At 43.0% G+C, this 27807-nt stretch overlaps 1 protein-coding gene across 2 annotated transcripts in view; it reads right to left on the minus strand.

The window, feature by feature from the left end:
* Positions 1-1288: 1288 nt before the first annotated feature.
* Positions 1289-27807, minus strand: part of PIAS1 (protein inhibitor of activated STAT 1) — a 102384-nt gene continuing 75865 nt past the window's right edge. For both annotated transcript variants that reach the window (XM_075896847.1, XM_014578062.3), the window contains exons 5-14: positions 26965-27055; positions 23315-23449; positions 20389-20494; positions 17483-17556; positions 10232-10392; positions 9034-9164; positions 8138-8315; positions 6665-6807; positions 6124-6161; positions 1289-5252 (exon numbers count right to left, since the gene is read on the minus strand). In XM_075896847.1, the coding sequence (XP_075752962.1) occupies positions 4959-5252; positions 6124-6161; positions 6665-6807; positions 8138-8315; positions 9034-9164; positions 10232-10392; positions 17483-17556; positions 20389-20494; positions 23315-23449; positions 26965-27055 (1351 nt within the window). In that variant the 3' untranslated portion in view covers positions 1289-4958. The remainder of the gene's footprint in view (positions 5253-6123; positions 6162-6664; positions 6808-8137; positions 8316-9033; positions 9165-10231; positions 10393-17482; positions 17557-20388; positions 20495-23314; positions 23450-26964; positions 27056-27807) is intronic.

The following is a 27807-nucleotide window of genomic DNA, read 5'->3' on the forward strand; positions in this document are numbered from 1 at the left end:
AAGGGTGCCAGCACACTGTTTGCTGTTGGTCTTAAGCAGGGGGGAGGGAGAAGATGAGTGCATTATGGGCTGCTGACGTACCCAGAATGACCCGCTGCACAGATTTGCACCCAGCACACACTGGGAGCATAACCCAGAGTACATACGGATGCAAGCACTGTGGGTTACCTACCCATAGTGCATCACTCTCAAAGTCGACGGCAGCCACCCTGCTAGGGACATGCTACTTCCAACTTTGTTGAATTCTCGTGCACAGCGGGGACAAGCACCTTTGACTTTACAAAATCGGGTGCTAAAAAAGTCAGCCTTACTAAATTCAAGCTTCTCTCTCAGTGTAGACATGCCCAAAGACTCACCATGGCACCGAATGTCCAGAGGACCTTGACACAGTGGCATCAGGGGCCATGCAGAGCTGGGATGGAGGAGGACAGGCCAACCCAATTACATGAACATGGTTATTGGGTCCTGCTCACGTTGCAACACACACGTTGAAATGGTTATTGGATGACAACTATGGGAGAGTCTAGGCCTCAAGCAAGGGCAAGGCACAGAGACAACCCACCATGGTTACTAACCATGACCACAAGGCAACAACTGATGCCCAACAGGAGCACCCACGTCTGTACCTAGCTCACCAGGGATCCATTCGCACAGTCAGTTGTGGGCTCAGGATTCTAGCTTTGTTTGTACTGCGTGGGGCCACGGTGTTTAGAGTCAGCCCATGTCAGTACTGACCACAAAAACTAGGTTAAAAGTTGTACTGTGCACAGACCTCTTGGGTATTTCATATAGTAAGTTGGGCCCCAGCCTTCTTGGAAGCAGGATGGGAATCTGCAGCACAAAAGGATGCCGTGCCTTGCCTAAAGTCTTGCAAGAGATGGGAGTGGACCCAAATCTCTGCCAGTCACCCCAGTACCATCTATTTCCTGCTTTCACTTACCCACAAAGACTTGACTTGCAGATTTTGCTGTTCCCTTGCCCCAAGCGGCCAATATGAGGGAATCACGATGAACTCCAAGCCTTGCTTACAAAAACCTTTGCAGGTGGTTTCGATTTGTGCGTCTTTTAAACAGCCAAGAGCTGTGTGTTGAGGGGATGCTGTCGCTTGCAAGGTATGAATCTGACCTGCCTACCCTGTGGCAGATCTGTCTACAGCGTCCACTTAAATGACACATCCCATACTACAAAACATCATTTCTCAATGAAGCATGCCTGCGCAAATCACAGTCCCATGAGTTCCCCACTCCACGAGGAGCATCCGGCTTTATGTAAGTTAGAAAAGACAAGATAACTGATTTTTTTTATTACATCTAAAGATTTCTACATAAACAGGTAACATTCAATAGGTAAACAATTTTTTTTCCAATGCATGTAATAAATATTTTCACTTGGTACTTTTATACAAACTGACATTGGTCTACTATACATTTTTAAAAGCCATTTTACTGGTTTGGCATGCCATATGGAAACTAAGAGAAATTTTAAGGCAATGAATCACAGATTTAAATTCATGGAATTAATGGTAACTTGTTAATATTCTGTTTATATACATTTTCCCTTTGTTAATTAAAACAATTAACAGCAGCACTTTCTGGGACCACCAGCTATTCTCCCTTGTTAGAAATCTAAGCTCTGTTAAAAAAAAACAAAAAACACTTACATTGATAAAACAAAATCCTTTCCAATACACATTAAAATGTGCTTTAAAACCCTGAAATGTCAATGCAGCGAAGGATTCACTTTCAATATGCTCTCCTCACCGTTCTTAGCTTTACATTAGAAGGCAGTTCCAAGCCAGTTCAATAAAAGTCTACAAGCCATCCCAGCCTTAAGAAACTTCTTGAATCCATGCCATGAAGGGTAACAAACAGGCCTAGAAGTGCTACGATGCCTATATTAATGAAAGCACTATGTCATATTTTAATGCTCAGTATATTAGAGTTTAGCATAGTCCAGATTTTATTTTGTTTTTAAAAGAACGCATCCAATAATGCCCACAAAAGTGATTCAAAGCCACTTTAGCCCTGCTATTCAAACAGCTATTTGCTCAGATCTGTGTGTACAGACAGACACACACACACACACACACACACACACACTCACTCTTCTAGTGGAAGAATTTGAAGACAAAGGAAAAATTTGGTATCCCACAGATTCAGTCATCTACAGCCAGGTTAGCACTAACTCCTGCATCTTTAATAAATATGCAATGAGTGATGGTTTTTAAAAAAAACCTAAGTTGTAAGGAATTCTTGGAGAATTCAGACTTCTGCTAAATAATGTTAACTGTGGCCAGATACCAAGTTCCAGCACGTTATCAATCTTACAAAACCTCAGGGAATGAAACAGAAATAGTCACAAAAACATCCAGAATGAGTAACACAGGAACACCAAAGAGCATTTGCTATCCTCTGTGGAACAAGGAGATTAACAACACACACAGCTGAACTGAAAAGCCTGCCTGCTCTTATTTAGCTGGTTTGATTCCCGATCCTTACAACTCATTCGCCACATTCAGTGCTCTAGGGTTGCCAAGGTTTTAATTACATCTGTAATTTTGCTTTTCAAGGCAGGTTTTCAGCTCACCTTTAACACAGCAGAATCAGTACAAACCCTGACAACTCAGATGTAAAATAGCCATGAATTCCTTAGAATGTCATTCTTTCACTTTCATTTTATTCCCGGTTTCACATCTGCTCTCAGTTACACGAGTGCAAGGCGAGAGGAATCCATCACTTCAGATTGATAGGAGGTATTACAGAGAAGCATCTGCTCTCTAATTGCCAATTTAATAACCAATGTATTTGCTAGGCTAAAATTTTAAAAATGAGTTACGTTCCTAATGAAGATTCAAATACTTCAATCTCCGGCTGGATTTAAAAATGAAGTGTTTCCTCTTTTCTCCCTTTATTTATTGATTTTATCTGGCATTTAATAAATTATAAAACTGGTGAATGGTGAAATATATGTATCAGCCAGATATGTCTGGACTACACATGCATGGGAAAAACTATTTAACTCACTTTTAGCTCACACACACTGATCTATAAATACATATATACACACACATTTACATATAAACACAAACATTTTGTTTTCAAAATACAAGTCAACTATTCAGTGGCAGAGGGGATGCTGTAAAAACTCTAAAAACAATTTTGATGCGACATATTCATGTGAACCTGTCGGTTTACCATTCAACTGATCTTACAGCAATGCCTAATTCTACCTGGATTAAAGTCAATTTTTTTTATCAATGCAAGATTTTAAGAGACAACTTTATACACGAAAGGCGGCCCTTGTCGATGCTCGAACTAGCTGATATCAACTGTTTTGGACATAAAATTTCAGATCGGAATCTGCTAATTGTGGTATTCCTTCTTATCCTTCCTGATAAGCTTGTTACCTGCACTTTCAACTAGCTAAAAAAATATTTTTCACACCAGAGGACATATTCATTCTCTCTGGTGCAGACTTTGGGACACAATAGAATCAACTCCCTCCCCTCCCCCCAACTGTTATTTTAAAGAATCTCCTGAAAAACTGCTTTCCATCTATTTACATGTTTATTTCATAAGCACGGATCAGTCCAAGCGATCCATTGGCTCTAAAAATGTTTTCCTATGTCATGCATGTCTTTTAAAAAAAAAAGTAGTAACAGGAATTGGAGAGCAGGTATGGCTCGCACAGTTCAATATAAGCATACTTAAAAACAGGGAATCACTCAAAATAACTAGGAGGCCAAAAAGAGAAAAATCCAATTTGTGTCCACTAACAGATTTCTACAGACGGACACTCTGATACAGTTAAGCGAGCGGGCTGTTTTGGGTGGGGTTTTTGTTTTTCGGGGGTTTTTTAAGCTTAATGTCTAACATTCAATAGTAACTTAATTTTGATGCATGTCAAATCAGAAGATGATGTACCACTACCACTGACAGCAGCACAAACCATGCAAGGTGCATAATAAACCATATTTCCTTCTCTTTGCTTAACAGATTTGTTTTTAGCAGAAATTTAATCTCTTGTGGCCTAAAGCGGGCACTCACTGACAGTCATTTTGGCCCCAATTCAGCAAGCTACTTTAAACACACTGCTAAATTTAAAGGACATGAGTCATCCCATTAAAATTTAACACGTGCTTAAGTGCCTTGTTGATAAGAAGCACAATTATTTAAAGGATTAATACTGGAGGTTAGAAATAAAACTCTAGAGTGAAGGCGTGTCAGTGTTTTTATATGGGGCCAGATTCTATAATTGTTTGTGTCCAAACAATACTTCAGTCCGAGATCATATTGACTCTGGCCCATACAAGTAACTGACACAGTAATGAGCCTGCATCATGTTTGATGAAGAAGTGAGAAGTCTTCAAGCCAACTGAATATGCAGTCGTGTAGAATCAGAAGTGACATTTAAAACACACTCCCATAAGCTATGTCCTGCACTACAGAGGGAATGCGGTGGAACAGCACAAGTAGGGTTTATACCACTTGAAGCATCCATCATAAATGTGCGCTGAATAGGGTTAAAAGGAATTCAGTTCTACCGCCAGCTGCAAATGGTATTTCCAAAAGAAAAAAGTCTGCAACGTAAAACTTCAAAAAATTCCTTTTCTTTTTCAGTAACATTATGGTAAAGAAAATAATGCCAGGTGTGTCCAAACTAAAATAAGCAACTCACAGGAGAAATGCGTAAGTGAAAAATCTTCAGCATCCAGAAAAATGAACTGAAGTTTCTTTTTTTTTTTGTTATACTTTTCTTTCTTTTTGTTTCACCAGTCAGGTCATCTTAGGTTTATATACAAAAGTAAAACTGAAAATATAGTTTTGTTCTCTGTACAGGTCTTAATTTTTTTTTCCTAAAAAAGGAAAAAAAAAAAATCTTGTCTACGTTTCTAAATAGAGTAAGATAAAACCAAGCACAAAGATCGCTTTTTCTGGCAAGTTCATTGAGTCCATGACTTAGTCCAATGAAATAATGTCCGGTATGCCAAAGATAGACGCTGTATCTGTGCTGCTTCTATTTGCAACTGGATGGCCATGATTTTCTCGCAGGCTGTTGGAGGAAACAAGGCTGCTGTTACTGCCACTGTTGCTACCATTGGTGGCCGGGAGAGTACTGCTTCCTCCTGCGTTTAACTGATCAAGGAACATCTGGGATGAAGTGTATGGGAAAAACCGAGGGTGCAAGAGTTCTGGATCATCGGAGGCAGAAACTGCCGCAGCTGCAGCAGCAAGCAGGGAGGTGTTGTAATGCTACGGAAAAAAGACAAAATTGTAAAAAGTTATGCTTCTGATTCCCCGGGTTTTCTTCACAGCAGCACAAACAAAGCAGAAAGTGTGTGTGTATTCTATGCTTTGTGAATTCTAGAAGTTGGCACCCACTTGTCTACTCTGTGTTCTCCACGTGTTTCTTTGCAAGACAATCTGTACAAGCACGTGGACTGAAGCCCTTGGTTTCTAAAGCCAAAAGAAAATTAGAAACAAAAGGAGTGCTGTTTGCGCTGACTGCATCGCAATCTCTCAATTCCAAACTATTCAAATGGTGAAAAGCAGTGTATTTTCCCTTTCTTCTGCTCCCCCCCCCCCCCCGCATCCTGCCAAAAAAAAAAAAAAAAATCTATTGGCAAGAAACTGCTCATATGTCAACAGAATCTTCTAGCCAAAAATGAGACACACAACCCACCCACGACTGTGACATGAAAGCGATATACTTCTCTTACTGCACTCAAACAGATCTAGGAGTGGTGTGCTTAAAATGAGGAGGTTGCTACGATGGTTCACAGCAGTACCTTTTCCCTTAAACAAGCAGGTGAGCCCCAAAAGTAGTGATCTTTCCGCTCTTAAATGACATTTATGAAAAATACCAGCTGCTTTTTCAATTTAAAATAATTTAGCAGTAATTTGCATTTTGCTCTATCTTCCAGTGGTTTCCATTTTTTAATTCTCCTCACTGACAGTCAATCTGAGCAGTCTCTCTCTTTCTGCTACACAAAAATTAGTGCAATAATGCAAGATTTGTAAAGTCTTCTTTACAAAAACCTCCACACTGGCTCAACAGCAGCCCTTTAGTAGGGGTGTAGTCAAAACTAACTTGCATTGCATTATGCATTTTTCTACAACTTACCTGATTGTCTCCTGATAGGAAAGGGAAGAAATCTAATCCTGCGGAAAGTTAAAATAAAAAGCATTTCAGTTTCTCAAGAGAATGTTGCCCACTCCCCTCCCCAACTGAAATCAAATAATTTATCCAAAGTGTGGACGATTGTGACATTTAACTCTCAGTTATACCTCGACAGGGCAAATAGGGATGTAAAAATCCCACATAAAAAGATAACCAGTTAAACGTTAAGTTTAACTGGTTAACTAGGATCCTGTGGGCAGTGGGCCCAGTTGGGTTGAAGCAGCAAATGATGCTTACCGGGTAACCGGTTAACCTTTTACATCCCTAAGTGAAATACAGTAGTAAAATACAGTAGTACAGTTTATAAAGAGATTCAGTGGTTTTATCCCTTCAAATAAAGGTTAACCTCAGTTATGCATACAATGATCTTCTATGATCCCCTAAATATTTTGTATGGCTGGACTACTAATCAATTGTATGTTTTACACTCCTTCATAATGGCATGAACTTGTTACATGCAATTCAAAGCAGCGAGAAGCCGAACCTTGTAAGTCATAAGGCATAGGTGTCATGTGGAATGGATGCCTGTAGTCTTGAATAAGTGATGTATTCATGTAATTTGCGTCAACAGCAGGAAGGCTCGGGGTTCTTGAAACAGGAGATGCCTGATGGGGTAAATTTAAAATGCTGCAAGGGAAAGAAAACGATTTTCATACTTTGTAAGCATGTTTGATTTAAATGTTAACAGTTTGAGGACTGCAAATTCCTGCTTGTGGAAAAACCAATCTACCAACACATGCACTGTACAGAGCTTTAAAAACCAACGTTAATACTTAAGACATGATTCTGCGTGTAGCATGAATCACTCAGGCAAAAGACACATCCCTGACACAAGAGGGGACCGCTTCTACCAGATTTCAAAGTCATGCTCTAAAGCATAATGGTCTAGAACTTCTCAACAAAATCAATTGTCAGATTTTTTTTTTAAACAATAGGGGGGGAAAAACCCCACATTTCTCTTTAATCTTGTTTTCAGAAATGGCTGAATCATTTGGGCAGAAACTTAGCATATCAGTCTGTTGCTGGCTGAAATTTTCCATGCAAATGTCTATCTGGTTAAAGTTTAGCTAAGGTATAAAGAGATTAAAAACAGGTCTTATAATGGAAAGCACTAGGCAACTTTAATATGCATGGGTAGCACTGCCTATATGAATAAGAGTATGAATAGCCATCACAAAATGGACCTGAGATTTAAAAGATGTACAGGTATATGCATAGTTAAAAGCCTGCATAACAACCCAAGATGTATTTCTATATGCGTTACAAGGCATTTCCTATGGACCAACAGCCAAGAAATACTTGACAAAACTCACATGATTAGTGGGTAGCTTTTATTACTGGGATAACAATCGAACACCACACAATCCCTGTGTGTGGATCCAATGGTTTCATCTATGCATACATTTTGCCAGTGCTGCACTATTAGCAGCCTGGCTATTTATTTGTATCTAGTGATTCTGGTGTTCTATATTGCTACCCCGATGTAAGTGTCTCATCCTGCTGCTGTTCTCAGTTGTGTACTGTCTTTCCGCAATTCTTTACTAGAGAAGATTAATGTTTCGAGAGGTTAGGAAGGAAGTTTCTTAAACTATAGTAGCTCGAGGCCATTTTCAGTGTTTTCCTTTTTTGTCACAGATCAGGGATAAAAATTGCTTCATAATATGATGCTTTGTAGTAAGCGCCTTCAAGTTCAGCCTGTGAAGCTGCAGCAATACAGACGTTCACTTCTGCAGGCACACTGCATGATTTTACATCCCAGGCTTTCTGTGAGCTATGAGCGACGGACATCAGCTCACAGTCTGCGGTGATCAAGTTCTGTCGTGATAAACACGAGGCTACGCTTTGAATAGTGAACTTCCCTGATACAATTACATTCCACCTGAAATTAGTTTTCACCCACTGCTTGACAGGAACATATTTTCATCGCAACTAAAATGAGTGCCCACTGAATTCTTACCCCTTATTGTTTAGGGGGGATGCAGGAGATATGGAAGGACAGCTCCTCTTGGCAGACGGTTCCTCCTCCTCTTCATCGGAGGAGCTGTCTATGGTTAGATCAATCACTTCAACTTTCTTATTTTTATTTGATTGCTGGTGAGAAGACACCTGATGATCCAAAGAAGAACTTATGCATCCTATAAAGGTTTAAGAAACACAGAAATTATTCAAGCCATAATTTATATTGTACATGCATTACAATGAAGACAAGCAGGGGCGGCGGGTATCATAGGCAGGAGAAGGCATTGCCTTCCCGAACTGCCAGCCTAGCCCCACCCACACTCTGCCACCAGAACGCCTGCTGTAGATGTACTGGGGGTGGAGCGTTGCTGCTCTGGGGTCAGGAAGGCTGGGCCCACGCACCACCCTCCCTCCCCGTGCTCCGAGGCTGGGGACGGTGGGGCTACATGCAGTCTCACTCCCTATGGGTCGGGGGGAGGGCTTGGCTCCCGTGAGAGGCGGGGCCTGGGTAAAAGGGGCGGGGCTGGGAGCTTGCCTCCCCCAGCCCTACCTCTACCCACCGCTCATGAAGACAAGCATCACGTGGTTAAATTAAAATGAAATGTGCTTGATTAACAAAGCTCGGACACCAAAACAGAAGTGAAAAGAAAACAATATTCGAAGTATAAATGACGCTTCAGAAATGCAGACATGCCCAAATGGATGTTAATGTTACTCAACATCTTACTTCAGTTTAAATCAATAAAAAGCTACTGCTGCAGAAAAAGAACTTTTACGTCCCATAGCTCCTCAAACTAAAGTATTCCTTTATAAACACACCCACAGTTTCATATTTTAAACAACGTGCTTACCAATACAGGATTTCGTTGGGACCTTCAAAAATGTACGACTTACCATCAACACCATTGTAAGATGCAGTTACTTCTTGAACATCCTTTTTGGATCTCATGGGAGCCCATGACCCGTCCTCCTTGAACTGAATTTCATCGCAGTCTGTGCAGTACTTCAAGATTTCCATAAACAACCTGCGAAACAAAACCTTTAAGATCCTTCTTGAAAGAATAAAAAGGAAATGGAGAACTTTAAAGTGGATTAAATTAAGGGACACCAGAACCATTCTCTAGAAAACGTTAAGTCCTATGAGAATGTTGGGCCTTCCTCTCTCCTCAGTAGTTTTTCAACAGGAAACTGAAATTTTAAAACATGAGTTAAAATAAGGACAGTGAGGACTTGACTTGCCTGCTATTTCCACCTAGGGATTTATCTTGACTGAAAATACATTCCAGGGAAACACTAGACCAGGAGTCTCTCACTCCCCACCGTGGGCCATCATCCCGGAGCAGTTATGTAGTCTGGCTGGGGAGTACGGGTGGGCTTGGAGGAGGTGGGAGAAAACAGTCCGTTCCCATCCCCCAAGCTCCGCCCCTTCCTTCCAATGCCCCCCTCCCTGCCCCCATGGCAACCCCTCCCCTGAGGGAGCAGCCTCAGGGATCTCCAGGGGGGCAGGGGAGGGAAGACAGCAGCAGTGGTTGGGCCCCCCCCATGGCGGTGGGAGCCACAGGGAAGTGGAGCTCACTCGCTCTGCTCCTGCCACCACGGGGAACGCAGGGGACCCCAATGGGTGCTTCCACACCGCACCAGGCCTCCCCCCTAGAAATCCCTCAGGCGGCTCCCTCGGGGGACAGGGTGCCATGGGGGGGGGGGAGGAGGCTGGGGTTAGGGATCAGGAACAGACACTCCCCTTCCCCCCAGTACGTCAGTAATCCAAGGCCAGACTGCGCAACTGCTCTGGCCAGGGATGGTCCAGGGGCTGGGAGTTTGAGACCCCTGTACTACACCAAATGTTTGCTTGAGATGAGGAAGACGGATGCAGTCTCTCGTGCACTTTTTTAGGACACAGTTTATATATAATTGAACTATTTCAAAACATGACATCTGGTGCACCACCTTCGTAGCTTTACAGGCATCAATCTGTGAACTAAGCCCGGGAAGCACAAAACGAGGGCAATATCCATATGAACGCGCTGCATCCCAGGCACTGTCCACCGCACTTACAGACTGTGCACTGCATTTTGCTCCAGATGTTACTTACCCATCAATTATGAGATGTTCGTAGGGAGCCTTCTTGTCACAAACAGGACAAACCCAGGTAGGTTTCTTCTCGTTCATTTGAATGTACAGAGTGGCATCAAAACACTGCAGATGCGAGCACGTCAGGGCCCTACATGGGATAGTTAGCCGCATCTTCCCAAGCTTTAGGAGGAGGGAAACAAAAGAAATCGTTATAGAAATGTAGCCGCGTTAGTCTGGTCTAGCTGAAACAAAAGACAGGACTATGTAGCACTTTAAAAACTAACAAGATGGTTTATTAGGTGATGAGCTTTCGTGGGCCAGACCCACTTCCTCAGATCAAACAGTGGAAGAAAATTGGCACAACCATATATACCAAAGGATGCAATCAAAAAATGAACACATATGAAAAGGACAAATCAAATTTCAGAACAGAGGAGGGATGGGGGGGGGTGAGGTAAAAGAAATCGTCGTTTCTTTTGAAAAAAAGAATTGTTCACCTGCTTTAACCAGGAAGATACCAGTGTGCTAGAACTCAGTTTCTTGGCGTTAAGTATTTAGAGAAAAAGAAAAGGTCTGATTCCCATATTCAAGTCACACATCTTTGCTCTAGGTTTTCTGTGTGCCTGATTGCATCCTGGGCTAGCAATATAAAAATGAAGTGATCTTCTGTTTCATAAGAACATAAGAACGGCCGTACTGGGTCAGACCAAAGGTCCTTCTAGCCCAGTAGCCTGTCTACCGACAGTGGCCAGCACCAGGTGCCCCAGAGAGGGTGGACCGAAGACAATGATCGAGCGATTTGTCTCCTGCCATCTCTCTCTAGCCTCTGAAAAACAGAGGCCAAGGACACCATTTTATCCGCTGGCTAATAGCCTTTTATGGACCTAACCTCCATGAAATTATCTAGCTTCTCTTTAAACTCTTTCCCATGTATAAACTTTGTTGAAAAAAATCTATTTGCAGTAGCATTTTTATTGATACATTTTACTTTTTATTGCTTACCATAGTATTTTAGGCTAATAAGAAAAATAATTATTCACCCTCATTGGTGTATTGGAAACGACAGCGAATTTGCCATCCGCCATCACACCTAAATCTCTTTCAGCACTGCCGATTAGAATACCTACAGAGATTTTGGGGAAGACGATGTAAAAGATGATGTTCAATTCCAGCCTTTGAGGCAGGGAATGTCTTCTTGCTCTGTGTTTGTGGTAACACCCAGCACAATGCGGCTCTGCTCTGTAACAGGGGATCTTAGCCAACACCACCATCCATATCTACCACTGCTGACATGGAATAGGTCCAGAATGAAAAACACAGTCCAAAAGAACAGCGCCTACGCAACGCAAACGATCACACTCACACAAACAGGGCCCAGATGAACATTTAGACGAGAAAAATTCTTGACAAAGAAAATACACTTCAAAACCAATCCAGAGCCGAAAACCATTACAAGCTCCAAGTAAAGCACCTCTGTGCAGGATGGTTTCAGAAAGTACGTGGCCACGTACCCTGCTCACAAGCAACATGGGTCTGGTGTCACAGGATGGCACTCCTCCTCAACGCTAAAACCACCAACCCAAGAGAACTTACAGTGAAGTTCTCGGCAGCAACCTTTGAACAGCCTAAAATACCTGCTCCCATCCTCCGCAACATTCATCCCAGGGACGTTCCTAACCCGCATCTTGCTTATTTTTCTTCCGCCTTCCTTTCAGTCACTAAGACAGTAAGTCACCACCAGATGGGAGGGGAGTCAGAGATCTCCCAGAGGAACAAGCAGTGATGCTGGCATAGCGATCAGTCAGCAGGAGGTGCTACGCATGCCATGTGTTTGGCATCCCTTCTCCCAATACCCGCGACCAAGCCTATTATTTCTTTCACCCTCCTGAGGCAGGCCTCTTCTAAACTCTTATCTCCCAGATGGCAGGTCAATGGCTCCTTTGTCTTTTAGGCACAATAAAATTCACCAGCTACAACTGGTATCGTGATAAAGCATGTTGGAGACAGAAGAGCTTTTGTTTTCCAGAACCTGGATGTTTAAATAGGAGGCAAAATAAAAAGAGCAGCAAAAGTGCTACAGTGACCCAAAACTCCCCAGGAAAATGGGGTTAAATAATATTGTAATAAGCTTTGCGAAATAGGATGTTGAACTCATTCTCAAATACATGGCACCAAATAATGGAATGCCACACACATCGAGAAATAAAAATTACCCTCTGATAGTATCATCTCATTACCATGTTGCATTTTCTGACTCCTTGTTAAGACTTAATAGGATACCTAAATTCAGTATGTGCAAGGTGCCCAAGTAAGGATGGTCTCATTTCTCAACTTTGCAATGAAAACTTATCGCTAGATCGTACAGTTTGGCCAAGCTGCATTCATGTTCTGAAGGTAAAAGATGCAGAGGAGAGGAAAACTTTAAAAACCCCTAAAGGAACAATAAAGGGTTGAAGTTCAATGTTTTTGGCTGCAGCCTTGTATCATTTTGCCTAGTACACTGTGTACCTAACAGAGTTCTCGTCACAAGAAAGAGAGAAACTAAAATTTGCAGAACATTGCGGAACCACAGTTATGGCCAGATTTTGACTTTTTCCTCATGTCAATTATTTATTGCCATCCTCAAGACTGAGATTATTTTGGGGGACACACATCGCCTTTCAAACGTCCTTGCAAAAGCCCCTTTACTTAGATCCTGGGTCAGCTCGTTCCAGGTCCCTACTTGACTGTCACAAATTGGGGTAAGGCTTATTTGCTAAAGCAGCTTATAAGGCAATTCAGAACATGTTCAAAGTGATTTTTCAGCTTCTTGGAACTTTTATATTTTTCTCCTCTCAAATTTAGGGCCCAGTCTTGCAACCGTTATTCATGCACGTAGTCTCATTTATTCCTTCAGAACTACTTTCAAAACTAAGAACTACTCCTGCAGCTCAGAGCTGCAGACCTGGGTTTTTTAACAGCCATTTTTCATCGTGAGTGGCTGAATACATGCCCTGCTTTAGATTCTTTGGTTCTGTTACTTGCAATGACTGGAGATAAAAAAAAAAAGTGCTCTTAAAAGATGAGACTTTACTCTTGTACTTTGGGTCTGAGACTAAGCATTGACAGTTTCTGGAAAATAATTCTTCAGGGAATTCAAAGTTCTCTATTAGCAAATGGAAACAAGGTTTTTGTCATAGATCCAGTAGTCATTATCCTCGTTCATTTATATTGCAAAAGCTACTTTTCAGGATACGCAGAAAGATATGGTCTCGGACCTGAAGAACGTCTGCAATGACACACTAGTGAAAGAGGAAAAGAGAATCGCTTCTAAAAACTAGACTGCACTACACAATGGGCACGCTGAAAGATGACTCCCAAAGGGAATGCAAGTTCCATACCCCTCACCTGGTTATGACAGAAAAAAACACGCCAAAAATATTCTGTTCTAAACCTTCAGGGTTTTGGAACAGACGAGGATTAAGGAGGAAGCACAGACTGAGCTACAAAACCGACTTCACAAGAGCCACTGCTCCATGTCACGGAGGGTTTTCATTTCTATTTCACATCTTCACTAAAAACTTCAATTTTCATTTCTGAATTAACCAGCTATCTTTAAGCTTGCAGACATGGGACCATGGGTGTCCGGTGGCTTAGGCGGGCAAGGGTCTGCCATCCCAAACCGCCAGCCTGGCCTTGCCTGTAGTCTGACTATAGGCATTGTGAGGGCAGAGTGTTGCTGCCCCCAGCGCCTGTCCTCCTCTGTGCTCCTGGCCGTGGAGGCTGGAACCACGCGACCACCTCTCCTCCCCCCGTGCTCCAGGAGCTGCGCTGTGCACATACTCCCCTCGCCTCTCTGCTCCTCCCCGGTGCTCTGGGGAGGTTGGGGTGCGCTTGATGCGCTGCCCTACTTCTCTGCACCACCCCAGTGCTTCGGGGAGGTTGGGAAGCACTGCTCCATCTCCTTCCCTGTGGAAGCATGCTCAGCACACTGCCCCGCCTCCTCCCCTCGCCATGGGAGGCGGAGCCTCAGCAAAGGGGGCGGGGTTGGGGGCCTCCCTCCTTGAGCCCCAGCTGTTCCACCCAGGCATGGTGGGGACTGTCTTGCAGAAGTTCTTCCTGCTCAAATATTAATGCATCTGAACCAAAACTCAGCCAAAGAACAAACTTTTAAAAAACTCTAGAAAAGGACAGTGTAGGAAACCCCAAATTACCTGTAGCATAAAAACTGTTCCCATTTCTATACATAAAATCAAATACCTGTAAATGTGTTTATTCCTAGATCAATTTCTAGATACATTTAAGAGTAAAACTGATGGGCTGTTCTTTTCCTCTACAAAGAGGTGCGAGTAAGACAACAAAGATGTATTGTTTTAGAAAATTGGTCAGCAGGAAACCAAAAGCAAAAGTTGCAAAAATATGAATTATCAAAAGCATCAGTGGAAGGCAATTAGATTAGTACTAAAGTAAATATCTGTAACCCCAAAAGACACACACAAATTGAAGTGACTGAGCTATTATATTAGCACCATTAACTCCTAAAAATTAGACAGTTCCTAGATTTAGGAACTGAATTGTTATTATTGCTTTCTGTTGAGACCCAATTAATTAGTCTTTAACTTTAGGAAACAAGAGCACTGTACTTAAAAAATTAAACCATGATAGTACAGTACTAGTACTTCCTGACCTAACATAATAAGGGCCCAGCAATATAGCAACAATTTAACTATGCAAAGACTGAACAACGTTTCTCAAAAGTTACTATGAATACAAGAGAATTCTTGACCTTACATAAAATACATTATTTGTATTCCCTCTCAAATCCTGAAGAACAGGATTTCACTTTTTATAAAAGCAATACTTCTGTACTTTCTCCTGCATGATAAAAACAGTACTTTTATCTAATGACATAAATGTTAAATACTATTACAGCCAATATGTGCTAAACCAAAAAGCCTGAAGAATGAAGGTTAAATATCAAAATATCCAGCACAGTGATATACATACAATAATCTACCAAATATTTGTATTTGAATTGTGCTCTTTGCAAGGTGGAACTTTTGTATCCAAAAATATCTTTGCATTGTCAGAATCCAAGAGGCCATTTAGTATCCTTAAAAATGAGCCCCAATTTTGCTAGGCAATGGAATGAGTAGCTAAGTCAGCTTTATCCTTGGGAGCTGTATTTCAAAACTGAAAACTTTCAGGGTCAGGCTTGCACAGCTCTGGAAAAGTCAGGAAACAGTTGCATCTTTATTCTTGACCATTTTAAGTATGAACTGTGCTTAAGACACTCTTTTGACCAATGAGAGAGCACACAGTGATGAAGAAGTGTGTTATATTTCATGGGAAAACTAAGAGTATACATAGACTAACAAAACATGTAGATGGTATCATGAGCTTTTGTGAGCACAGCCCACTTCTTCAGAAAGCTCATGATCCCATCTACATGTTTTGTTAGTCTATAAAGTGCTACCAGACCACTTGTTGGTTTTTAAGAGTATACATGATGCAAAATAAAAGCCCTAACAATATCATTCAAATTGCATAACTCAGCTGGTGATAAGAACTGCAATATAACTATTGTCTCCTTTCTCTTATTTTCTAGCGCCCTTCACCTTATTGCACAATTTAATAAATCTGTTTTGATTAATCTGATCTCATTTCCAAATTCCATGGAACTTAATTAAAGTAATGTGTGTGATGCATAGATTGAGAAGGGAAGCACGCAACCCTGTCTATTTCCAATTCCAAAGCATGTATTTGCTTAAATGTCCTTTGGACTACTGATCTCTTGAAAACAATAAAACCCTATCACAGTATATACCTATCAACTTCAGTTACAGGAATGTAACTCTTTGGCTCCAGGAACCAGTTGTGGGTAGGGATGTCAATGTGTAGTTGACTTAATTAGCCTAGGTTTATCGGTTAATCTTATCCACTGCCTGCATTCCCCCCACCCTTGCTGCCTGTGATTCAGAGGCGGGGGGGGGGGAGAGGGCGGATGCCAGTGCTGGGGGGAGCTGGCTTAAAAGCTGGTTCCCTCCAGCACTGGCTCTGTGGTGCCATCTGGGCTCTATTAGCAGCAGTCCCAGTCCACTGTGGGTCTGAGCTCCCCACCGACGAGGGCTGCTGCCGGAGCAGTCTTTGTCCATGGTGGGCTCAGGCTTGCCGTGCACAGATGCTGCTTCACAGCAACCTCTGCTGCGCTGCCCCCCCTGGCTGCAGCCTCTGTATCAGAGGCAGCAGCACAGGGCAGCAGGTCTGCGCGGGGAGCTAATTTTTCAACTGGCTCCCCTTGTGGACCAGCTCCCTCCTAGCAGCCCACGCTGCCACCTCTGACGAGGGATGTGAAGAACTAGTCGATTATCCGATAAGCAAATGTTTATTGGTTAGTTGACAGGCTAGTCGACTAGTCGCTTCCCTCCCCTTGCTGCCTCTATCAGAAAGAGGACAAAAGGAGGGGGTACTTCAGAGCAGCAGCACCGTGTGGAGCCTGGGGCCAGATGCGGGGCTCCACCCGGTGCTGCCGCTGTGAAAAACTGCTTGCAGCCCAGGGCCGGCTGGTTCAAAGCGGCAGCGCCGTGTGGAGCCCAGGATCAACTGGGGACTCCCATTTGGACGCTAGGCCCCCTGCAGCGTTTCAAAGTGGCAACGCCGCCCGGAGTCAGCAGGGGAGTCCCCAGCTGATGCCGGGCTCCATGCGGAGCTGCCGCTTTGAAACACCGGGGGGAGCATGGGGTCAGTGGGGAACTGCCTAGGGTTGTTGCTACACTTGAAAGGCAGAGGCGCCCAATCGACTATTCAATTAGTCAATGACTCGCAATTTAACATCCCTACTTCTGATACAGAGGCAGCAGTGCAGGGGGCTCCCCAGGAGAGGGGATGGAGCACAGTGGCTGCCAGCCCCACCCCCAGGGGCTATCAAATAGTCATGTAACCGGTAAGAATTCAAGTGGTTACACTATTCAATTACCCGACAGCTAATACCCCTAGTTGTTGGTTTATAATATATACACAAATACAGCCACCAAGGAGCTAAGTTATGTTCGATATCGAGATCCACTATCCTCTTTCAGGGCCGACCCAACTCATCCACACTTAAAGGTGGCTAACTTAACTGCTCAAGTTAATCACATGCTTTATCTGCTTTGCTGGAACAGGGGCTTAGGCGATGGACCACAAAAAATATAAGCCAACACAAAAGCTTTTAACGTGAATTAAAATTGTCCTTTAACAGCCAGTTCAGTTTCATCAGAAGCAACTTCGGAGGAGTTGCTTTTACACTTACTGGACAAAGAAGAGAAACTCTTAAACTGGTGGTAGCTATTTCACTGTCTGGATCTGCAGTCAGTTTCTCTTTTACTGCCATTGGAAGAAAGGAAAAAAAATAGAAAAAGGTTTGTTACACACACATCTCCAGGACGATATAGTAATATGCATGCCTAAAACAATTGGCTTTAAACGTGCTATTTGTAAATCTATTGGGAATAAGCAACATTGATTGTATTGTCCGCAACTCCTGCAGGCTGTAAACCTGAAGAAAAACACGCCTCATATGCAGAGTGCAGTTCCTGTGCAGTTTCTATTCTCCAAAAATTTCAGTGGAGCACCATGAAAGGGGAAACTTCTCCAACACCGTATTGTATTTCTAAATACAATTCTAGATTTTTGTTGGCAAGCAGTTTTAAAGTGATAAGCTCTCTAATAATGCAATATCAAGTTCTCTGGTCAATTGCTGGATTTAATGCACACTTTACAAATATTTTGTTAAATCCTGCATGTAGGCTAGCAAAGCCCTGACTCTTTCAATAGGTATTAGGGGCAGGGATGTTTATCGGATAGTTGACACGCTCGTTGACCAGTTACTTCCCCTCCCCTTGCTGTCAGAAAGAGGCAGTAGGGGGAGGGGGAGCGGTGCTTCAAAGTGGCAGCGCTGCATGGAGCCCGGAGTCAGACACTGGGCTCCACACGATGCTACCGCTTTGAAACGCTCTATGCAGCCTGGGGTTTGCCGCTTTGAAACTGCAGCATTTGAACACTCTGAGTCCCAAGCTGACCCTGGGCCCCATGTGGCGCTGCCGCTTTGTAGCACCGCAGGGAGCACGGGGCCAGCGGGGGACTCAAATGGCATCGACTATTCAATTAGCCAATTCATCTAAATTTAACATCCCTAATTAGGGGGCTCTAATTATTCAAGGGAAACGTACCAAGAATTGTAGATCTTTTAGGCAAAAGGCAGAACCTGACCAAGCAGCTCTTATAGAATTAGCACCGTAAGGACTATAGTCCAATAGAGGCCCTAGTGCCTCTTCCTCCTCTATTTTTGTCTGTAAGAGTTTTAAGTAGTAAAATTGTTCAGATTTAAATTCACCAAAACCAGCCAATCCCAAGTCGCGGTTGCTCTGGGACCCGTAGCTGGGGATTTCATTCACGTGTACGCCTTGTATGGATAGCGTGATCAAGCATACCCAAAGTCCTTAACAGAAAGAGACGAGTGGCTCAGGACACTTGGTTGGGCTGCCTGATGTTTATGCTCTTAAATCTCAAATCATAATGTTACATTAACATAGTTTCATACTCCTGCCTCTTCAACATTATTTTTGTCCTTGGCATTTAGTGATGTTCTCTTCTATGTAGGTTCTCCATCACTATCGCACCTGGGTGCTTTCCAGAAGCAAATGAAGCAACATGACTAAGATGTGTCACGTTTGCTCCCTGTCTCTCTCTGGGAAGAAACGTGCACAGCAGCGAGTTCTGATTTTTAACAAGTGAATTGCACATGTGGCTGGATCTCGGCATCGGAGAAGGCACGACTACACCTTGCCCCTACACCAAAAGGTGAGGCGGTTTGGGATGGTCTGATGGAGGAGGTCATTCCCAGGGCTTGACAAACGGCAGCGAAACCTATTCGCCATCCCCACATTGCGCATGTGTGCGCCGCTAGTGAACGGGGCGAGTGGCTGAAATCTACTCACCACGGGCAAGTAGATTCAGTGATTTGTCAAGCCTTGGTCATTCCACATGGTGGCCCCGCCTCCAGCAAAGCCTAGTCTCCTTCACAGATGAGCTTTACCTGGTAGAAACTTCCATTGGGCAGAGGAGCCAAGTCGTCAACCCTGGTCAACATCTCAGTAGGTTGGTACCAGAGAACAACGTCAACGCATCAGTTCACATTAGAAACTCCGAGCAACACACTTGGTGAAATTAATTTACTGTTTTTCAGCAAATTAACACTGGCTATGTTGAGCGGCCAAATAGTCTCTTGAATTTTTACTCCACAGTGGCAATAGTCTTACTGGGTTAGTTCAATGCAGGCAAAGGCCTTTGATTATTCAGATTTAGACCGGATTGCAGTGACAGACATCCATGGAATGAATGGATTGTCGGGTGTCTGCCCTTTTTAAAAGAAAAGTCTGGGAGTTCACTGGATTTTTCCCCGCAAAGAGTGAGTTAAGCAATGACAAGTATTTGTGGGGTGGGGGAATAAAAGGTCAGAGTTGTATAGTTAAACCGTGGGGTTGCGTGGAAACCTAAGAGAGCAGTAACTGTCTTAGCAGTGCAGGGATACAAAACAACCCATAAGTCTGGTGAAAATTCAATTTCTGAAGGGATCAGGAGGTGTGTTTGTTTTTAACCCTGTCCTTCCTTATTCGGATTCAAAACTTTCGAGTTACAAAAAGTAGCCTCAAGCACTGCAGCAGAAGCCAGTGCTAAAAGATCTTTTTACAAAAGATTTTTCTTTATAGAGGTTGAACATCTTAGTCTGGCATCCTCGGGGCCAACCGGTGCCAAAGCAGAGAATTTGCAGAACAATGGGTGGTTAATAGCGTGGAGAGCCGGTCTCTTTCTATTTTACCAAGGCACGAATTGGTAAAAAAATTGGATCTGCCTTTTCTGATTTCTGTAATTATTTCACCCTTTGCTGTATCAATAGCGTAGTGACACGTGCTTGTGCTTAGCAGCATTAGCAACATTCTCACTGCTTGCTGGGCCCTTAGAGGACATTTAGTGGTAAATCAGATTAAATCACAGCACAGAACACTGACAGCCAGGACTGGAGGCTGTACACAAACGTTGCCAGTTCATGGGAAACTTGGCCCCACCCACAGTAAGCAGAATCCGGGTATCTAAAATCATGCCAGACTAGAGGTTTAACCTGTATGTAGATCAAATATTTGAATGTATCAGACATACTTAGCGCTTTAGAATGATCAGGATTCCTTATTCCTTTTGCTCGTAACCTCTGTAATAAAACTGTAGACGACAGCTGTTTTACAAGGTAAACTGCCATAGAATAAGTCTGGAAAACAAACATAATGAAACAATTAAGAGATGATATAATCCAAACAAAGAATCTGTATAAATTTTATATTAATGTTTATGATCTCCAGGATTACATGGACCTAGACGTCAACCATCGCTACAAAATGGCGGCACAACATTTTTTACATTTAAGACTGGTGCACAGCGGGGGGGACCTGGCACAAACCAGGAATCAGCTGTCCTAGCTCATGACAGGTCCCCGCGGCTGCACTGCAGCCTTTTAAATGTATTAAGAACCGGCCGCCTCTTAATACAGCCTCTCTCCGACTTACGAACCGGTTACAGACCAAGCAATTGGCTGTAACTCGGGTTTGTTCCTAAGTTGGACCCCATAGAGTTACACGCGACCGTGCTGTTCGTAAGCGCGGATCGTGTTCGTAATTCGGGGTCCACCATTTACGACAGCTTTGGTCTTAACTGCGAACTGTACATCAACGGTTCGCAACTCGGGGACCAGCTGTACATTTAAAAGTCAGAGCCGCAGCAGGATTAGCTCCCAGGCCGGAGCTAACCCCGCTGTGGCTCCCCCGCTTGTCAACTAATCGATGACTAGTCGATTAAACTAAATTTAACATCCCTACCCGGTCCCCCAAAATGTATTTTCTGAGCTATCCCACCAGGGCCAGAAACAGTCTGGGGAATGGCACAGGGTTAGCTCTGTCGGAGTGCTGCATTTCTGGCCCGCAGAGCTCGATTCCTCATCCTCAATGGAGTGTGCTGGTTCCCAAATGACACTTCCCAGGAAGGTTCACTGGGATGGGGTGAAGTATCAGAGGGGTAGCCGTGTTAGTCTGAATCTGCAAAAGCGACGAGGAGTCCTGTGGCACCTTATAGACTAACTGAAGTGTAGGAGCATAAGCTTTCGTGGGCATGCATCTGACGAAGTGGGTCTTTGCCCACGAAAGCTTATGCTCCTACACTTCAGTTAGTCTATAAGGTGCCACAGGACTCCTCGTCGCTTTTGGGATGGGGTGAGAGTCTCTGGGGATTATCCTGAGTTGATGGGGCCCAGTCTCAGAGCACAGAAGCAGCCACCTGCATGGTAATCATGGGTGGCCTCAGCATGCCCTTAAAACAGTAGGTTTCCTAGTCATCCATGACTTCAGTAATATTATGCCACAAAATATCACGATTTACGTGACGTCAGAAACACCACGATATTTTAAATGTTCTACTCTTACAAAAGATGTTGCCACCATTAAAAACCTCGACTGCTATAACGTGCTTGTTTAATGCCTCAATTAAGATAGAAGTTTGGAAATGCTAATTAACATTGTGAAATTATTTAGTGACAGCTTGAATCTACAAAGTTAGGTACTTGCCCAAGGCAACTTTCACAGAAGTCTTGGGAAACAGACTGCAGAAACCACAATTAGGACTTCACTGAAGGTATATGCTACCAGCTGAGACATGTAACCCAACATTTTAAAAGAACAAATGCCCAATGTTTATCTACCAAGCACATCCGTACAATAAAACTAATTTCTGCTGATTTATAGGCAGGGTCTCAAATAATACAATTAGGAAGCATTATTTCTTGTGGGAAACGATACGACTAATCCTTTTTGTTAGATAAACTAAGTTTATTTGCCATTATTCTTCTAGTTTTGAGGAGCACAAATTCAAAAGCCTTTCCAAAGAAACAGCTATGCAATTTCAGTTACACCAAATTGTCCGTTTATACCCAGGACGTTTTGTGAAAACAGCTATTCCACTATAAGAAGCGGCACTGTGTTGGTTTTTTTCAATGTTTCTCCAAGAAACAGAAACAATTTGCAGTATGCTTAAAGCGGGTGATTTTTTTCCCTCTCAACTCCTTAAAATAAAATAAAACCTAAATGAACCCCAAAATGTTATTTTGCCTACAAAGCCAGTAGTTTTAAAATCTGCATTCAGCAGGCATCTGTTCCATACTCTGACAGGAGATCCTGTAGTGCTTCAAAACTTAAACCCATTTTGATGGGGGAAATACAACAGCGATACTGTATAGTTGAGTGTCGTGCACAGATGGGCAGTAACTATTTTTCTACGCTGTTTCAATCAATCATGGGTTTCAGTCCACACTTAGAATGGATGATATTACATCTCATGCTGTCTCAAACCTAGAGAAATAGCATGGCTGCAGGTAGCAAAGTCCAGCTGATCAGCATTTCTCAAGTCCTCATTGATTTTGTGGGGCATATCTGGCTTTTATCATGAACCTACACACTCAAATTCTCAGTGCACTGATCACTCAAGCGATTGGGTCTCCTGGAGTAACTATCACCAACAAGTAAACAAACCAGCAGACTTTCCACGGGCTATTCAAGATGGAGAGAATTCCAGGGGAATATATTTAAAAACACTAATTACATCCTCCCTTTTCTCCTCCCCTCCCCAAAAACGCTATAAGGCAAAACAGTACAGTCAATAAAGCCTGTGGATAAAATACAGCTGAGAGAACTGAAGCACAGAAATGGCAAGATTAAATCCTGCATGCACTACTAAGTTTTCATGCTTTAAAAGATTTACCTCTAATTTTCTGATTTAAGAAACACTCCCCTGTGCAACTTGTTATGCACTGGTAAGCAAGCATCACAAATCTTTTTGATCTTAAGATAACATGCTATAACACACAGGCATAAAGTGGTTGAGAGAGAAAAAAAGATGAAACAAAAAATTCTTAGCTACCCATTACTATACACCATAAGTGTTTTTCTCACCAATTAAGCTTACTTGTTAGCTTTCTAATGAATGCTGAAATACAGATAATTAAAACTTTTCTGTAATACAGAGATCTGACCAAATAGGAACTCACTCTTCCGATTTCAGCAGTCCAAGAGACAACGATGGTGTTTGGTACCGTTGTAGACAATCTGACAAGTGAGGTAATATTAATTGGTCGGCTAGGTCGCTTTGGTTCAACACCATTTTTGGTTGGTGGAAGATAGCCCTAAAATGAAACAATGATTTTTTTTATTTTTCCCTTTACAAAAAGGTATTTTAATCTCAATTTTTTCCAATAAAAATTCCACGTGCTATTTGTACGGGGATATTAAGCCGCCTCCCCTCTCTCCCAAGTATTTAAAAAAAAAAAAAAAAAAAAAAAAAAAAAATCAGCCAAGACCCAAATCTTGGAGTTGCTAATGCCATTTCCATTTTAAAACCACATAAAAATCAATCTCATCTTCCCAATGCAAATGTTGTGATTTAGAGAATTTTGTTCTGGCCAGTCTCCATCAGTTACCATTCAAGGTTTACATTGGTCAGTCTTGGAAAACTGTGCAACAGGTCGAGTAACAATATGACAACTCCTAGGAAGCATGATAAATGTTACGCAGTGACAGATGGGTAATTAGGAATCAACTCAAACGGCAGAACCAGGCTCATGACTGCAGTTTTCAATATTTATCTTTACGAGGACACTATGGCTATGTCTACACAGCAATTAAAAACCCAGGGCGGGCCATGTCGGCTGACTCAGGTTCCTAGGGATTGTGCTGCAAGGTTGTCACATTGTGGTGTAGACATTTCTGGGACATCAGTGAGGGGGCGAGTCCCAGAGCCTAGACTCCAGCCTAAGCATCTATACTGCAATCATACAACCCAGGGCCAGCCTGTTTAACTACTGTGTAGACCCACTCTTGGACGACTCGGGTACAGAACCTCCCCGATTTACAAACATCCGACTTCTAAACAGCCGCACATACAAACAAGAGGTTGCCTGCAACCTCAGGGGAGCAGGCAAGAGGCCCAGGTGGTGGTGAGCAGTGCAAGGCCTGGCTGGAGGACTCCAGAGGAGCAGGGGGCAGTTGCACAGCCAGTGGCGGGAGAGAAGTGGTGCTTTGAAGAGGAAACCGCCGCTTCTTTGCAGTAGGGAGGTTAGCAAGTAGCCAACAGGAGTATTGACTACTCCCTCCCGCTTGCTGCCTCTGTTGAGGCTGCTCTGGCAGCAGCCCGGCAGCCCAGGCTGGCCGCTGCAAACAGGGGTTGCTGAACTCAGCACGAGCCGGGACTGAGCAGTCCCAGCTCGTGCTGGTCCAGGATGCTGCGTCTCTACATTTGAAATGTAGTAAGAGCCCGGTGGCAGAGCCACAGCACAGGTGGCTCCTGGAGCTGGCACGAGCCGGGACTGGTCAGTCCTGGCTCGAGCTGGCTTCTGGAGCTACCCCCGCTCCGGCTCTGCAGAGCAGTCCTTATCAACTAATCATCTACAATTGTATCACAATTAGCCAGACAACAGCAATTTAACATCCTTACTCTACAGCCACTGGCTGTATGGCTGCCGCCTGCTCCTCTGGGGTCCTCCAGCATACACTGAGGGCTTCCTGGTGAGCAAGGGATGGGTCGGGGGAAGGAAGGTGCAGAAGATGGGAGGGGAAGGGGGGCTGACCGCAGGAGCCAGCACAGAGCCTGCAATGGCAGGTGGGGGGAGGATGCTCACAGAAGCCCCCTTCAGAATCTCCAACTTCCTCCTCATCCTCCCACTGTTGACTCATTCAGCTTGTGGTCCACTGTGACCCCTAGATCCCTTTCTGCAAGACTCCTTCCTAGACAGATACTTCCCATTCTGTATGCATGAAACTGATTTGTCCTTCCTAAGAGGAATCCTTTGCATTTGTCCTTATTAAACTTCATCCTGTTTACCTCAGACCATTTCTCCAGTTTGTCTAGATCATTTTGAATTATGACCCAATCCTCCAAAGCAGTTGCACCCCCTCCCAGCTTGGTATCATCTGCAAATTTAATAAGCGTACTCTCTATGCCAGTATCTAAGGTACACGCATCTACACAAGCCACTCGTTATTTTGAAATATTTATTTTCAAAATAACGGGCGCGCGCTATTTTGCCATTTTGGTAAACCTCATTGCCCAAAGGTTAAGGAATGGCTCGAAATAATGCATTATTTCTAAAGTTGGCGCTGTGTAGATGCACCAAATTTCAAAATAGCCTATTTCGAAATAGATTCGAAACAGATTCAAAATAAGGTACGTCATTTGCGTAGTGCAAATTGTGTATCTTATTTCGAGTGTAGATGCACTTTAAATCATTGAACAAAACCAGTCCCAAAACTGATCCCTGCAGAACCCCACTTGTGATGCCCTTCCAGTATGACTGTGAACCATTAATAACTATCCTCTGCCTTATAGCAGTGTATAGCCCCATCTACAATGTATTTCCCTAGTTTACTGATAACAAGGTCATGTGAGACTGTATCAAATGCTTTACTAAAGTCTAGGTATACTATGTCTTACTCCTTATCCACAAGGCTTGTTATTCTATCAAAGAAAGCTATCAGGCTGATGTGACATTATTTGTTCTTTACAAATCCATGCCGACTTTTACTTATCACTTTATTATCTTCCTGGTGTTTGCAGATGGATTCCTTAATTATTTGTTCCATTATCTTTCCTGGCACAGAAGTTATGTCTCTAGTTAGCGTGAGCTCGTTTTGTGCCTTCACCTTTCTAATTTTGTCCCCACATACTTGTGTTATTTGTTTATATTCATCCTTTGCACTTTGACCAAGTTTCTGCTTTTTATAGGACTCCTTTTTGATTTTCAAATGATTTAACATCTCCTGGTTGCTCTCTTGACATCCGTCCTATCTTTTCTACGTCATGGAATAGCGTGCTCTTGTGCTCTTAATAATGTCCCTTTGAAAAACTGCCAACTATCTTCAATTGTTTTTCCTCTTAAAATCTTGTTTCCCAAGGGATCTTACCTACCAGCTCCCTGAGTCTACCAACATCTGCCTTCTAAAAATCCATTGTCTTTATTTTGCTGTTCTCCCTTAGAATCATGAACCCTGTAATTTCATCATCACTACATTATAGGATAAACAGGCTTTTGTGGGCAAGCCGGGGAGTGGAGCTGCCATTTATAACATTGTTTCTTGGGAAAATGCATTCCGAGTTCCAAGCAACAGATTTACAAATGAACTTTTGGAACAGAGTCCATTTGTAATTTGGGGACTTCCTGTACTTAGAGACGTGTAAGAGCTCAGACCTATCCACCCCACTGATGTATTAAGAGATATCTTTCTGCCAACTCTTTTCTCCTTTGTCTGTACATCCTGTCCAACCAAGACGGTCTAAAGTCAGCCAGTCTAGTCTGGTGGGTTGCCACTGTAATGTAAGTCAATGCCTTGTTCTTGTTAACCCTTTGGAACCGATTGTCCTTTTCCCTATCTGTACAGCGACCAGTGTTATGGGATCCAGGGGTGCTACCACAATGTAAATATTTACTACAAATAATCTCCTGCCTGGTTTTATTGGATGTTCTCTTCAGAATAACAATTTTCCTAACTCTTGATCCAGTTCATTCACCCAGCAATCAGGACAACCCCATCCCCAATATCAAAACAAATATTTCAAAAGCCTCCATTCTAACAATATTTCAAGCAAACATACATCCTTAGCTGTACTACTCACATGACACAAATCAAAAGAATCTCTAGTACTTACTGGAAGGCTACATGGTTTCCCATTTACTTTCACGCAGAGATTGGGTGGGAAGTGATCTTCTTGTGGACAACTGGTTTCTGATAAACAAAACCTAAGTGCAAAGAGTTTGGGTCACCTTTCATATTTAAAATGAAGGACTTCAACAGCAAAAGTACATTTCTATTAACAGGAAGTATGTGTGTGGGCTTAAGAAGATTAAGATGAGACACTGAGCAGCATGTAGAATTAAATCTTCAACTTCGACAGAGAGGTCTGGAATTCCTGGGTTGTTCCTGGGTTCTTCATCCAAACAAGCCCCAACCACGACTACTTGTTTGGATAAAGAGGGCCCTGGATTCCTCCAGGCACATCTTCTTTAGGAGACAAAGTATCTTCCTATAAGAATTCTTCCACGTCTGCCAGGTTTTTCTTCCCTCCATCTTCTCTGCCTGACCTCACCTTACAGAAAGCCAGGGTTTTTGCAAAGGAGTGAATACATGCTCCTTTATCTCAGATAAGCAGGCCAGCTGCTGCATGGTGTTCAAGCTTTCAGTGTTGTTCTGATGCCCAAGGTCAGACCTTCTACTTCACTTCTGACCATTTCTGATAACGGTAATAGGATTCCCAAGGCATGTTTGCTGCTGGAAGCAGCATTAGACAAACCCTTGTTTGTCCTTTTTATGTCTCCTTCCCCTCTTCTCCCTGTCCCCCTTCCCAGTTGGAATACAGCAGGATTCGATGCATTTCTCCCTTCACAGCCCTGAAAGAGCCATCTTGATTTACTGGGGAGCATATACATTAAAAAGTGTCCTAATAAGGTTTCGCGAGAATGTTAAAAACGCACAGATCCCAAGGTTATACTGT

Source organism: Pelodiscus sinensis, chromosome 14 (assembly GCF_049634645.1).
Source record: "Pelodiscus sinensis isolate JC-2024 chromosome 14, ASM4963464v1, whole genome shotgun sequence".
Taxonomy (NCBI): Eukaryota; Metazoa; Chordata; order Testudines; family Trionychidae; genus Pelodiscus; species Pelodiscus sinensis.